We start from the raw sequence: 15,641 nt of genomic DNA, 5'->3' as shown, positions 1-15,641 counted from the left end.
TATAGGGCATCTATTTATATAAGCAAAGAACACTGGCAACAACAACAGAATATATTAATTTGTACTGTAATTATCTCGGTAAGAACATGGCAGAACAAACAAACCTGTTATTTCATGGTGAAAATGAATAAGAGCTCTAATAACTGTATTTAACCATTGTAATACAAATACCTTGAACATGGAGAATCTTTTCTAGGACCCATGATCACCCGGGCTATGAATACATGCAGGTGCACATAACCACATACACATATACCTCCACACCAATGTTCTGCCTGCCCACCCCCTGAATTTGTCCCAATTTATTAAAAGAAGAGAGCTTGTAGTAGAACGGCCCCCCAATCCTTCTCTTTCTCTCATATCAGGAATATAGTGGAGAAACACAAACCAGTAATTAGCTCCATATCTCATTAAAGCTGGCTTGACTCCTCAACCTTACAGCATTACAGTCAGAGTACCGTGCCAGAGCTTAAAATAGATGCCTGGAAGAGTGGAAAACTGATGGAGGGCGTGTGGGAGCAACTAAGAGAGGGAAGGAGGGATGGGAGGAGTGAGATGGAAAGAAACTGTGAGTGAGAGACAGGAAAATTTGAGAAAAAAAACGGGAAGAGATCAAATGAACAGATAGATAGAAAGATAAAATGAGAAAGAGGGGGTTGGATGAAAAAGAAGAAAGCTCTATAGGGGCACCAGGTTTTCCAGAAGCTATTATTATAGAGTTTGATGCAGTAGGTCATCTAAACCTTATTAAGATTTACACAAGTTTCTGACAAAGGGAGAGAGAGAGAGGCTTTCCCTTGAGGGATTTCTCAGTAATATCATGGGGGAAAAAAGCAGAGGAAGCAGAGAAATATAGCAGCTTATTTAATGGGAATAATCCACATCGTCTTGGGAACAAGAGCTCTTGTTTATTTTCAGTTGCTCACAGCATGAGACATTTTCTGACAGTGATGTGTGTAGCAGCTCCAAAAAGTGAATGAAACACTAAGTCAGAACTGTGATATTATCAGTATATAGTTTATTTCAGTTTAGTTTTAGTGTTGCAAAGTGCAAATGAAAGAATTTAATATGTAAAGATATTTGTTTAAAAGCGCAAACATGACAGAGAACAATGACAAATGGACTATGTTGCTTTTCACTTTTTCAATTTAACACTTTTTTTTTTAATCACTTAATGTAGTTGACAACTTTCAACGTACATAGTGAGTGGATTAGTTACACTTCCTGATATCCACATTATGCTATAATGTTGGAACTCTCAACTGTGAAATTCAAATCTGTAGCTTTTTATTTGCACGTTACATTTCACATTTCTACCTCATCTTAATGTGCAAGTACACTAAGAACCTTTCTCTGTGAGTCTCCATCTCAGTTAAACAAAGGCCTGATCATGCCGGCTGTTCTGGCAAATTGAACTTTATAGGCACCTAATAGCACTTTTATGGTATAAATGAATGCAAGAGGAAAGTCTCACCCATCGAACTCGCATGTCTGGTTTCCAAATTGAACGTTGACACTGCTGCCGGCGCCAAGGTTTTCTCCCATTATCGTTACTTTGGTGCCCCCAGACTCCGGACCTTTGCTAGGAGACAGACCTGTGATTGTGGGAGTCTACAAAAAAAGAGAGATGCACGGACAGAGAGGTTAAAAGAGACTGCAAGAGCAAATTAAAGTGAGGAACTTTATCTCTGATAGACTCAGAGATAGATATTTTCTAGAGTTAAAAGGGCAGCATCGCTGTGGTACTTCTTTAGGCCTACTAATATTATCACAGATCCATCGTAAATTACAGTTATTCATATTGCCAGTGTGATGGCAGTGGAGTGCAGTGCTACTGGGAAAAAAGAGGATAAAACCAGGAGCTCTTAGAGAGATCCTCCTCCTGTGTGTTGTGCATTGCTTGGTTGTGTCTGAGTGAAGCTTTTGAAAGACAGTCTGAAAATAACTACTGTTTACAGCGGCAGGCAGCTAGGGCCCTGTCACACAGACATATGGAGAAATATCCAAGCAGACAGCTCGTCATACAGAGAAATACACATGCAGCAGCACACACACACACACACACACACGCACACGCACACACACACACGGACAGATTTGCACCAACACACATCTCTCAAAACAACAATTTAAAAACGACTAAATTAACATTCTATCATTCACGCTGGCCCCTTTGCCAAATGCTCCGTTATCTATAGCTGAAAGCGATTGCCACATAGGGAGTATGTCATGTCGTGAAAATTGAAGTGCTTCTCTAATGGTGTATTCTTCTTTTTTTTTTCACGGTTGCCCGCAATACAGGGGAATTGCAAGCGGTGTCATTTTTAGCCTCTGTGTAGTATTCTGCAAGGGATTCCACTGCTTCCCATAGTAGCAGCTGTAACACGGGTGAGAAAATATAGCTGAGGATTTACTACGGCGCTGAGAGCATCACGCTGACAAAACTCAAAAACTGTCAGCTAAGTGTGACTTCAAGGATGCAGGCTAAAGCAGGTAATCTGAAAACAACGGTAGTAATTACTTGCTGCTGTTAATTGTTAAGGGAGTGCTAATTGTGAAGGTGGGACAGCGTGTAAATGGGAAAGCAGATTATCTGTTAGCTGCAGGCTGGGTAGACAGCAGCGGATGACAGAAACAGGGAAAAGTCTGCATGAAGGGGGGGGGGGGGGGGGGGTAATGTTTATCTGCCGAGTGCTGCCTTCAAATTTAGTGAGTTGTTTATTCATTTGTGTTTCATTCTGTCACTCTCTTATGACCCTACCATCCAATTACATTCGATCTACTATATTCATTTCCACCTTTGTGCAAGATCTTACAGAATTTTGACAATACCTAAACAGCTGTTAGGACCAGCTTCTTACAATATATATATATATTTTTTTCCAATTACTAAGTAAGGCTTAACTTAATTAGTCACGAGGACAATGCAGACACTAGAAAACAGGAAAAAGAAGTATATGATGATATCTTACTTAACTTCACAATCATATGCAAATAAAGACAAATAAAATCTACAGCCAGAAACCTGCAGATATCATTAATGCAGACCCCCTGAAAACCATGTGCTGTTAACGGAGGAATTGTTTGTGTAAAATAAGTAGTAAGCATACACAGAGCTGCTTAATTACACTCGGTAGGCATGGCAACTACTATAATTATTTGCCTGTAGCGCATCAACGACTACGTTTTCAAAAAAAGTACAAATCAATTTTAATTGAGCTAAATGTATATTTTTATCACTTACATGCAGCTCTTTTGTTTGTCTTATACGGAGTACAATATACATACGATTCATATGCATACAATACACTTCACAAATGTATATTATTTTGGACAAGGATAGAGAGCGACGCAGTGTAATTATAGTGTAAGTATGTCATACCACAAAGGAGAAGAGTTGTGAGGAGCGAGCTCTGAGTTCAGGTCGGCACTCTCCAACGCACAGCTGGACCGGACCAGGTCTGTTGTCTACAGGAGCAGCATCCATCTCACACACAATCCTACAAAAGACACAAAATAAGGAGTTAAAATTCATTAATGTGCAAGACGAGGTAACGATTAGCAAGATACTCACAACTATTCGCTACTTTCTTAAAAATGACTTTAAGCTCAGAAGTTGTCTATATGTTTGAATGCTGGAGTGAAGTTGGAGAGAAAGTAATCACAACACTTCTACGCTTGATATCGATTTATCTTCCACTCTAAATGCAATCTTCTTTTGTTGTCTCACTCATTTCATTACGGGACACATCCAGACATCGACCAGGACCCCCTTGATGACAGTCTTTAAATGAGACCGGTGCTCCTCCTCCCTAGGTACTCCAACACACCCAACCTGAATGTAGTAACTTTCCTAGCAACAACCGCCCCCCGACAGCGCTGGTGCTGTGCCAGTGTGGTACCTCTAATGTAAATCACGCAGCAGGATCAATACAGCTTTATCATACCATGTGATCAGGTGTCACCCCACTCTGCAGGTGACTAGATCAAATGACATAATAAAACGAGGACGTCTATTGATCGCTGTGCCAGGGAGTAATAAAGTACAAGAAGCAATCACAGTGCGGAAAGAGAGATAGAATATGTGGTGAGGCATTTGGCAGGTGCAGACAGGAATACAGCAGATGAAGAAGAGCAGACATATTGTTTCTCCAGTGCTGATCATCTGAATTACAAAGAAAAATACTTTGAAAGCTTTGTTGGATGAACTAGGTGAAAGAGAGTGGCTAGAAGAGGATTTATTTACTGAAAATCCTGGACATTTCTTCTCACTAGGCCTCAGACAGACACTCAACTTATCCCCCGCCTACTGTACCTTTGTGAGGCTGGATATAGGGAAATATGTTTGGCTTTTCAAAACTGAACATTCAATTGTATCTTTTTGAAAACCTAAGGATAACTTTCAAACTGAATTCTTGCTAATGAGGACTCAATTTGGCCAAAACAAAAAATGCTGCAGAATAGCATCAGCCCTCCAAAAAAAAGTCCAACTTTCTGACTCCTGAAAAATACAAAACTTGAGACTTTTTCTTCAAAGCAGGAATGGCTTTCTCACACTCCTCTGAAGTAGCAACATAAAAGACACATAAATATGTATGCTTTTTTCTTTTTTGGCCGATCCAGTCCAGTCTGCCGGGTGACTGAATTAAGGCTTGAAACAAACAGCAACAGTCAGATAAGGACATGCATATAATGAACCAAGAGCCAATATGGCCGCACAAGTCCAGCTCAGAACAGATCATGAAGACTAGAGGGGTCATAGGTTAGTTTTTTAATTTTGGGCAGGCTATTTTTTAACATGCCATAGAAATAAATTAAATAAAATAGCTTGTGCCCAAATGGATTAAAGTGCTGTCAGATCAGTGCGCTGCTGACAAATTGTCCCCTACAGCCAAGTGGTACATAGTGAATTTTAATTACAAGTGCCCAGTAAGGAGGAAGGAACCACAGACCTACTGTATTGTGTGTCATCCAAGCTATTCATGAGCTGTTTTAACAGCATCATAAGACAGAAAGTATGTGAGTTAGAGCGATGGTGCAGTGCTGAACTGTTCTCTTTCTGAGGGCAGAAGTAGGCCAAGGAAAGAATTAGGGTTAAAGGCTCCTCTGAGAGCCATGGCTGTGATAGCCTGTGTGCATGTGTGTGCAAGTGTGTGCAAGTGTGCTTCAGTATGTGTGTGTCAGCTGTGTCTCAGTGTGCTGCCATATATGTAAAACTTTACTAAGTGACTCCAAATCAGTGGAACAAGGAGATCTTTAAGAATATCTAAAAGACACAGTATCAACCATCCCTTAAAAAAACCTTTTAAAATACTGATATATTATTTCTAAAAGTATATATGATGTCCGTGTTACCCAGTGATGCATTTACAGTGGCCATGTTGTTGTTTTTTTCTCATAATGTATTGATTTTCCACGGTGTAATTATGTAACCTACAGTAGCTGCATAAGTTGTTTTTTTTGCGCTAGCTGTAAAGCATCCTGTAAAATGTATAATAGGATTTTTTTTCCCCAAGAATTGCATTTCCTCCACCAAGTTCAATACCCAAAGGCAATCCAACCTAATCCTAATTCAAATATGTTGTTATATATTTAGGGTAAAGCATCTTCCGTGTCTTTCCCTAGCGAGGACCACATAACCTGAGGAGGTTAAACAACCATCAGGCACTAGATTTTCTAACTCTACACACGTCTGCGTGTCTAGCCAAGAGGGAGACGGGCAACTTATGAAGCATGGGCCACGTTTCATTAGTTCAGGGTGAATGGCACATGCTTTAACGTGATGTATGCACAGCATGGGACAATTAGGCAGGTAAACACAAGTAAACACACACAGCTGTTATGGGATTGTTGTTGACTAGATGAGCCACAGAGTGAGAACTGGGCTAGTGTGCTGCAAGGGGGAGAACAGCAATGTCAGGGCCAAACTGCTTGGACCTGCTCCAGTCTTCATGACGGCAGAGATGTTGAAGAAAGCAGATTTTTGTCGCAGTACAAATGTATTGATCAGAGTTTGTTAGGTGTTATACATAATACATCCAAACCCCAGTTTAGACACCCAGTATCATGAGTTAATGACTGATTTAATGCATGTTTAGCATCATTATCTTTGATTCTACTGAGTTCCCAATCAGGAGATTTGGCCAGCAAATTGTGACGTTTACAAGCTGCGATGCAAAAATGACCAATTTATCCCAACTGTTGTATTTCGGACTTAACTTACTGTTCAGCGATGATGTAGCCTTCCTCTACAGGGGTACACCTCACTCCTGCCACCTCCACATTGCCCACCATGTCTGAAAAGGCCAGACCAAGATTTGTGCCATGGATGGTCACCCGTGTGCCTCCCTCCGGGGGTCCAGCCACTGGGGTCACCTACAGAGCATAAAAAAAACAAAGTTGTAAATGCTTCGGGTGCATCATTACATAGAAGGATGTTTTTCTCTGGTGTTATGGGCCTGCCTTATTGGAATTATAGATGGGTACAGGTTTCTTTTGATGCTTAAGGGTAAAGATGCTCTTTCCAGATCCAGGTGGCTATAAAAGCAATTAAGAGCACTCACCACGTCCACATTCACAGAATGTCAGAACATGCCATGAGTCATTGTGCAAAGAGCATGCTCTAATCATAACAGTAGCAAAAAGCACATGTTTTGTAGATTTGATAAATCCAATTAAAAAAACTTCACAATTTAAAACAATGAGAGCAATTTCAAATTTTTCGGAATAATCAACTGCTCAAAATCTACTGCTGTTGCCATTGATTTATAACAAGGGGCCATATTAATGCTTATTGCAGACCACCTACTCATAAAATACAATATGGCTGCCCAGCATGACCTTGGCACAGGGTGGCACACTGCCTTCTGTGCTGCAGAGCCCCGTTGAGGCTCCGACCTGGCCATCATCCAACCCTTTAAACAAGAGAGGAGAGGAGGAGAAGGATGAAAAGAATTAGTGAGAGCAGAGAGAGAGAGAGAGAGAGAGAGAGAGAGAGAGAGAGAGAGAGAGAGAGAGAGAGAGAGAGAGAGAGAGAGAGAGAAGAAGAAGATAGAGAAAGAAAATACACAATACTGATCAGTGGACAGGGAAGCAAAAAGAGGTAGAGGAGACTAAGAAGGAGGAGGGCAATAGGGAGGAGATGACTGTCACTTTGCTGTGTGGAGCTGGTGGTGCAATATAAACAATCAATATGCTATTACTGGCCATGCAAGCAGAAGGAAGAAAACCAACAGTCAGTTGTACCCGCTTACTGAGCCACAAAGTGCCACGTGATGACGACCCTTTGAGAGGTGCTGCACACCCTCCCATCCCTACCCCCGGCATCCACTGGGGCATTGCGGCTTCCCCGTGAGACGGCGGCATTGTAATCTAGATTCAGTGGACATTAATTGCTCTGGATGTAAAGTAAGTGTGTCACTGCACCGCCTGAGGGGTCTGAATACATGAATCTTTTAGCACTGCTTGGGCACGCAGGGTATAGAGGGGGGAAACATAATGGCTAAATATATCCATGTCAGGCGATGGCAGCAGCTATTCGAGTAGACTTAGTGATGGTTACATAAGCAATGTAAGGGCCTGAGAGAGAAGGGGCGAAAAGGGATAGGAGGCTACAAGAGAGTGAAAAAAGAAAGAGACTGGACAAAATGGGACGAGCAGCAATGGGGATGTGGATGCCACTCTGTTCAGTCCTATCAGCCGTGATGGATGACAGGTGAGGCAGCGATGGTGACAAGACAGGCAGTGCTGTAACACAGATGGGCCTGCTAAAAGCTTGGGAAACCTCCTCCATCTACCCTTGAGGGTGAAATGGAGCCCGTCCCAAGGGCAAGACCAAGTACAGGAAGAAAGTCTAATCCATGCATGAAACCCATTGGACTGAGCTTCCCATTGGCAGAGGGAGCCTTGATTCATCAGTGGATCATAGAGAAACCACCACTTCAAAGACTCACTCCACAAATGTCTCCGAGCTGGGAGGCGTGAGAGAAGTGCTGCTCTTTGTCTCCGGGTCTCTATTTCTGACACAAACAAAAGGGCCTAAATCTATAAAGAAGCCTCCTTGTACATGAGACAGTGGTTAGATTGCCTGTAAACCAGATCCTAATGACCTTAACAGACCTTTACAGGGAGAACCTATTACAGTCATGCACTGTAGATAATCTTTAGAGGAGCAGAGTTTGTCTTTATTTTTCACTGCAGCACCCTCTCTTTTGCATCTCTTTTCCTTCTTTTGCTTTTCTGTCTTTCATCATCTCGTCTCCCCCAGGCTAGGTGACACATCCTCCCTCCTCTAAGCACCAGCTTGCTTGTTTGTCTTACCATACAGACTTTCAAAGGGAAGACGAAAAGGAAGCCTGATTGGACATGCACACACACCCTGCCACCCCCCACCCCCACCCCCCCATTCCCACCCAGTGCTGCCATGCCATGCTCCCTGTGTAATCCTTTTAGGAGCAGCGCTGTTGCCTGCCTGGCATTGTCACACTGTCAATAGAGGGTAATTCCCAGCAAACAGCTAGTCAGCTTGCATGGCGCACTCCCCGCTCCCACTCTTGCGCTCTCCCTATCTCCCTCCAGCTCAGGGGATCAGAGCATTGGCCACTTACCACCACTATTTCCTTAGACATTCTGCTGGATTTGGCAACAACCATTGGAAGACTAAGGGGTGGCGGCGGGGGGGTGAGATGACCTAAATTGAGAAGAGAGGCACTCTTATCTATGAGTAAGAAACTTCCAGAAAGAACGGAATCCCATTTGAGACGGCAATCTGCTAGTTTAAGCAAAAGGAAGACTATGGAGAAATTGAGAAATGGCCGTCAAAGTGAACAGCCTGTCGGTGCGGTGTTATTCTGGCCGTATTCTGCTGAAGTAATGGAAGGGAAAGTTGTGCTGATGCAGCCAAGGTTAAACTGAGTACAAACAAGCAGAGAGCAATACAACAACCGGGGCTGCCTTCAGGCTACGCAAGCCTAGCATGTCACTACATTAGCTGACTGAGCTCAGTAGCATTCTCCAAGACAATCCAAATATAGTAATGTTTAATCATCCAATATACTGTTGAAATATACAAGCCCAGCAATTTCCTGTACATTTTTTATTGTCAAACTTTCGCATATATATTTCTTGAGGCAGGATTTTATCTGCTCGAAGCTTTAAAAAGATTGTCCCAGAATGACACTACACAACAGCAGATGTACTTCCATTATTGCCATAGCTGAATATTTTGCTATTGAAATTAAATAGCCTTTGATACAATTTAGGAGCTTGCAGCTAATCTCTTTGTCTTTGGTCTCTGCTCAGACTAATTCGAGCATGTCACATTTAATTGTGAGTAGCATTTAATGGGCTTGATAAAACCTCACTGATCACTTGTTCTTGAACAAACTACACCCTAAATGCTTTATGGGGTCTTAAATGTCTTGTAGTCAGCCAAGAGATACGGGTCAAGATGAAAGGGACTTTTTAGTGTATAAAGAGGTAAAAACAAGATAGAAAATGATGGGATAAGGAGTGTATTTGTGGATGACTGAGTTCTCCTCAAGTTATCATACTGATGTTTTGTGCTTGCTGTGCACGGCAGTGAAGAAGTCACTATAACTTACTGTGTGCATGACGATGTTTTGGGTATGTGGGCATTTTACTACATGTTGTCGGGTCAAAGAATCACTTTTCTGTGCAACATTTTGTTCTTCTTTCTCTTGGCTGGTTAAATAAAGGGTAACATACACAGTACACCATCTCTCTCAGGGTTAAAGGAAGTGAGGAGAGTTCAATTGTACAACTGTGTGATACTAACTGACAGGACCACCATCCCTGTGGTGGTTAAAATATAAACAATAAGCTTGCACACGCTATGCGAGGGGTGGAGAAACAGAAAGAGAAGAATTCTACAAAAACAAAGGTTCCGAAGGCAACGGCTAGATGTTTATATTCACTGTCACTGGGAGGTGGGGAAGCCCTTTTGCTTTACTGCAAACTCATACAGAAGCCATGGCCAAAGCCTATTGGGGAGATGCCTTTCATATGCCCATCCAAATCCCAGCTTCATTTGATGTCGTTCCCTCTGCTGTTAGTAGGGGCTTACATCTCTTCAATATTAATGGTCCATAGTGGGAGGCACCATGGCACTTAATAGAAACATTAATTATTCAAAAGGCCTATCTTGTGGTAGGCACATCTACTAATGTGCTTGTATGTATACAAATCAGCTCATGATGGGGGCTTTGGTGCATACAATCAAAACCAAATTTATTAATAAATTCAGCCCACCAGGGGGATGTCTGTTTCTTAAAGAAACTGTAATCACTGAGAGACGAAGGGGGTAGGGTGCGGCACAAGGAAATGCCGTCTTCACCGGCAATGAAGAAGAGAAATATTGGTGTTCATCTAATGTACGTGCTCATGTGAATGGCCTTGATTAATGCAGAGTTGTTTTTGCCACCTACAGTTGTAAATCAGACAGCCCACAGGGGCTCCGTCCCCCTTTCCTCTTTCCACACCTCGCACTTTCCACCTTTTCATGGTTCAGTTGCTCTGCTCTGCCCTTTGTTCTCTCTGTTGCCTCACTTCACCTCACTCAAACTCTCCATATTCCTCTTCTTCTCTTTCACAATTCTAACATCCCTGGACACTCTGTCTCTACAAACCTCAACAAACCGGGATGTGTAAGGCTCCAGAAATGATTTATAATAATTATATTATATTTGTGTAACTTTTTCTATGTTTCCTTAAACATCAAAAAAGTCTTCTTCTGAATCAGTATTTGATTTTACCAGCTCCTCAGCAACACTAACTTGTTTCATTGATATGTGGGTTACATACTGTACTATATGTAGATGGAAAGAGCATTGGTAATCAGCTTTTTCCATCCAAGACAACATCTCAGGCTAGCTCAGGCTACAGTGTTTGCAGCTGCTGGATTTCAGCCTGATCATGAGCAAGTCAGATAGATGACACATTTGGTGACATTGTACTTCTGGAAATATCTTGAGGAGATATCTTGAAACAGCTAAAACAGGCCAGACGTTATAATAAACAACTGAACAACAAATAGATCCATAAATGTATGTTACAAAGCATCTGAAGCTGCTTCGATGCTGTTTTAAGTGTAATTTTATTTGAAATATTTATCTTATACTTTGACTTTTGCTCCTCAATCTGTGATTGGGCCACCTCATAAATAAAAGCGACCGACTAACTCATTTTGTGAGTTATTCAAATTAAGAATGGTTCTGTCCTTGAAGTAAAAAACAAACAAAAACATAATACCAGCAACTCCAGAAGTTTTCCTCGCAATGTTGACCTGAAAGTTTTCCTGAATTCCTGTAAATCTCACAATTATTATTATAATCTCACAATTATGGCCACTTAATATTTGCAGAGTAGCAGATTAAGTTCTGCTGCAGCCTTGGCACATACCGTGATCATAAGACTAATGAAAATGGAAGGGGATGAGGTACTTCATGTCCCACTGGATGCAATGAGCATGAGCCATAGAATGACAAACTGAAAGCTTAATGAAGTTACACAAGAGCATAACTTAATTCACCAGGATGAGTCAGAGATAGTGATACACAGTGACATACACATTGGGGAGGAAAGAGAAGTGGGGTAGAAGACAACAGAGGGAGAAAATGACAGAAACAGATAGGGAGAAGGATGAAAATGCAGAATTAAAAAGAAGAAGGGATGGCTTCTTCTTCAGCCTTCCTCTCTTTTTCTGGCTTATCGGCGTACAGTATAGCGAATCAATTAACCAAGTCGTTAACTTCACTTTTTAATTGGCTGGAGTTAGATGTGAGTATGTTGTGAAGGAGTAAGAAGCAAAATTAATCAATGTGGAGGTAGAGGGCTCTGGTGGGTTAACCACAATGCACTGGTGCGTTACCGAGCCAAATTAAATAGTATGTCCTCCTGGCCTGACTCCCCAGTGACAGCGAAACCTACCAGGCGGGATGAAAATGTGGCCTGAGCTAGCAAAGGCCCACTTATGGGAAAACAAATGAGCATTTCCAGGTCATGATCCTGTCGGACAACATCCAGCTGTTGGGTCGCGTTGTTGCAATATCTGGGAAGGTTCAAAGAGTCGGAGGGAAAACAAAAAAGAAACCACTTATACACGTCCTTGTCGTGTTTATGAATTGCAAAAATGCAAATAAGGCTGCAGCTGTTGGCTAGCTATAAGAAGAATAGCTGTTTATCAAGTGGTTGTTTTTATTTTGTGTTTCAGGTTGTTTATGGCTGGATTCATTTGTGCCAAAGTTACTTTCAGATGGTGGGATAAACTTCTCGGAAGAAAAAAAAAAAAGACATTAAAATCTATGAGCAGGCAACTCCGCTGCATCAAGCACCAAAGAGGAGGCAGATGTCGAAGAGGCAGGCCTTTTAAACTGAATATCTCTGGTTCTGTGTGTGTTTGTGTTTGTGTGTGTGTATGTATGTATGAGAGAGGGAGAGAGAGAGAGAGAGAGAGAGAGAGAGAGAGAGAGAGAGAGAGAGAGAGAGAGAGAGAGAGAGAGAGAGAGAGAGGGAGAGAGAGTATGCCAAGGCCCTTGTCCTTCGATAAGCCCTGAAGGTGAGAATAATTATCATATTAATGTGCACCTGTAGGCATTACACACACCCACACAGGTACGTACACAGCATACCTTTTTATTCTAAGCAAAAACAAATAGCAATTGCTCTCTCAATTAGATAAGCAATAAAAAAGATAAGACAAAAAGCAGACAGAAAGACTGAAAGACACCTAACATTTACAGATCTGCAGGCATTAGGTGGTGCCAGCACTCTGAGTAGCTTCTTCAGAGCTCATTCATCATGGGTCCAGGGGTATAGTAGCATAGCTGTTTATTATAAACTGCCTCTCATTGTGAAGAACCTTATCAGTCTCTTAAGAACTGTGCAGTAATGAGTACAACATTTCCTGTTTCCTGTCCACGTTTCAAAAAATTGAACATGTAATCTGGGTTTTCTGAGCTTAGTGGTTATGATGTAATTTAAAGGATACAACCAGTATAACTGTGTAATAGCAGCCATTGTCACCAATGACAACTTATCAAGCTGTTACAAGTTATTAGAGCTGTTCACATTTGAATTTTAAGTATAGTCTTACAGTATAAGCTGAGTGCCTTGTGATCCTCTATGAGGAACTGGGATGAGATGCAGAAACGTGGTAGCTGATTATTGCACATTGATTAATACTAGATGTGAGTGGGCAGGCATGAAGTACAGACAGAGGATTATGGGTACTGACCTCAGTGATGCGTGGGTTGGTGCACTTGACATTCTTGGTGGAAAGGTTCAGCCAGCGGGTGGTGTAGGGGTTGATGGGGGGGCAGTGGTGCCTCAGGGTACACCTTCCCTCTCCACTGCACCATCCACACTGGAACTTCCTCTCGGCCTTCAGACACATGCCGCAGCTGTCCCGCTGGGCTGCACACTTGTACAAGTGTACTATGGGATACAAGAAACAACTGAGAAACCGATACATGGTATTTGGAAAATATTTTTTTAATTAAGGAAAGCAGACAGCAGGTCTGCTGCAAGTGAAAAATTCCCACAGGCCATCTCTGTTTTTTAAATCGCACATTTTTTTCAAAGAAACCGACTGATGTTATATATTTACTACATATCAATACATACATACACACTGTTTTGAACTCCGGCGAGAGAAAATATTTTAAAGCAGAAACAGATTAGAAAAATGATGCGTGAATGTTAGTTATTTATTCATCCTCATGTTACAATGTTTTCTGTTTTCTAGTATATATTGACAGCGTCATCGCCTGTTCTTACCTTGGATATTATCTGGGTTATCAATAATGAAGTTGCCGTTCCACACTACAGAGAAATCCACGGGCAGCTCGCTAATCTTCATTCCCTCGTATATATACTAGAAACCAAGGATGGTGAGAAAGAGAGGGAAATAGATAGAGAGATGTGGGTGAAGAGACAAAAAGAGACGAGGATTTAAATGTGAGGTTTGAGATTTTGAATTTCCATGAGTCCTTGTAGATACAGCGCTAGTATGCATGTCCTTCCAATGTTACCCCAAAGTTACATCATCTAATCATCAGAGAGCTGACAAAGTGAGAAGCCACAAGAAATGGGACAGCTGGGCAGAAGCCTGAGCTTCCCTTCTGGCCTTTAGATATGCTGTCCTTAACTGCCTCCTATGCCCTTAATTCCAGCCTGACTTTGATTGTGCATGCGTGTGTGCGTGTGTACGTGTGTGTGTGTGTGTTTGTGTGTGTGGGTGAAAGACACAAAAAGAGGAGAGTAAAATGTGTATGTATGTGGTTCCTCTGGGAATAAACTGCAGAAGTCAGTGCGTGCTTGACTGGAGGGCAGTGCCGTGCTGCAGTCTTCTCCAGTGTGATTACCTCACACACAAACACACAGACACTGTTGCAATGTGGTATGACACTTATCTACAGAACTATAACAAAGATAATTACCAATGTGTCTATCTTCCTAACCCTCTATACTGTAGAATGTGTACACAAATACACTGAAATACACATGTACAGAAACAAATAATGCTACACCAATCACTCAGCCTGGCCCAACATGGGCAAGTGTCATCGAACCTACCGAGCTGTTCTGGCACTGCACGCTGGAGCTATTGAAGCGAAGGGCAGTGACTCTGTGGCTAACACCCTGGATGTGAAGGACACACTCGTAGCCTCGTTGGCCAGACTGGGGCTGTGGCAGGTTCTTGGCCTTTAGGGTAATAGGCTTCACCTCTCCTGCCGGGATCAGAATCTCCTCAGAGCGCACCAGCTGAGGACAGTCCTGAAGGAAACAAGAACAGAGCAGAGAGTGCACATCAGTGCCAATAAGACAGGCAAAATGTGTCACTAGCAAGATGAGAGGCGCTGCAGCTCCACATGGGAATGATGAATAGGAAGGATAAAAAGAAGTATGAAATACAATAAGTGCAGCTGAAGTGGAAATTCACCTTAAGCTAACATTTAAAAGTGACTCATGTGACATTGGAAAGCTCTGAGCTGATATGTAAGTGTCGAACAACTCGTTATCAAGAGAGGAATTTAGGACCTACCTAGTCTGCAAAGACGGAGAATGATTAAATAAGTGCTCTGTGGCTTTCATTACAGGTCGCAATTTCGAGGCCAATTATTTTAGTATGGTAAATGACTAATGTGAAAGCAACATTTGCACCGAGAAAACCATCATCCAAACATCACACACTGAAGCTTTGGTCTTGATGGCCCCTGGCCTTTAACATCAATAAACCTCCTCTAATAAAGTCCTCTTAGCTCACAGATATAACATCATATATAGATTTCATGCTGAACTCTATTGTAATACAGCTTAATCTTGCAGGATCCTGCAAGGATTGAAGAAGCTGCTATTGCTGCTTACAGACTGGGAAATGCCTGTATGTATATGTAATACTGACTGGGAGTAAATGATCACAGCTAATTAATGAGGTTGTGTGTGAGTTCCATGACAAATATGCATGAAATGAAAGACTGTAAGAGAGATACTCACTGCCAATGTACAATAACATATTATAAATTGCTTTAGAGCAGTAAAAACTATACATATAACAGCATCCAAAAGCAAACACACAATTACTGTCTGTGTGAAAAGCCAGAGACAGATGGAAACCAACACAC

At 41.9% G+C, this 15,641-nt stretch overlaps 1 protein-coding gene across 1 annotated transcript in view; it reads right to left on the bottom strand.

The window, feature by feature from the left end:
• Positions 1–15,641, bottom strand: part of plxna2 (plexin A2) — a 140,632-nt gene that overhangs the window by 41,231 nt on the left and 83,760 nt on the right. The window contains exons 9-14 of the mRNA XM_062426570.1: positions 14,593–14,793; positions 13,795–13,891; positions 13,253–13,452; positions 6,224–6,375; positions 3,383–3,500; positions 1,475–1,611 (exon numbers count right to left, since the gene is read on the bottom strand). Coding sequence (XP_062282554.1) covers positions 1,475–1,611; positions 3,383–3,500; positions 6,224–6,375; positions 13,253–13,452; positions 13,795–13,891; positions 14,593–14,793 — 905 coding nt within the window. The remainder of the gene's footprint in view (positions 1–1,474; positions 1,612–3,382; positions 3,501–6,223; positions 6,376–13,252; positions 13,453–13,794; positions 13,892–14,592; positions 14,794–15,641) is intronic.

Source organism: Scomber scombrus, chromosome 10, assembly GCF_963691925.1.
Source record: "Scomber scombrus chromosome 10, fScoSco1.1, whole genome shotgun sequence".
NCBI lineage: Eukaryota > Metazoa > Chordata > Actinopteri > Scombriformes > Scombridae > Scomber > Scomber scombrus.
Note: the sequence above shows the minus strand (reverse complement) of the source record. Positions and strands in the feature narration are given on the sequence as shown.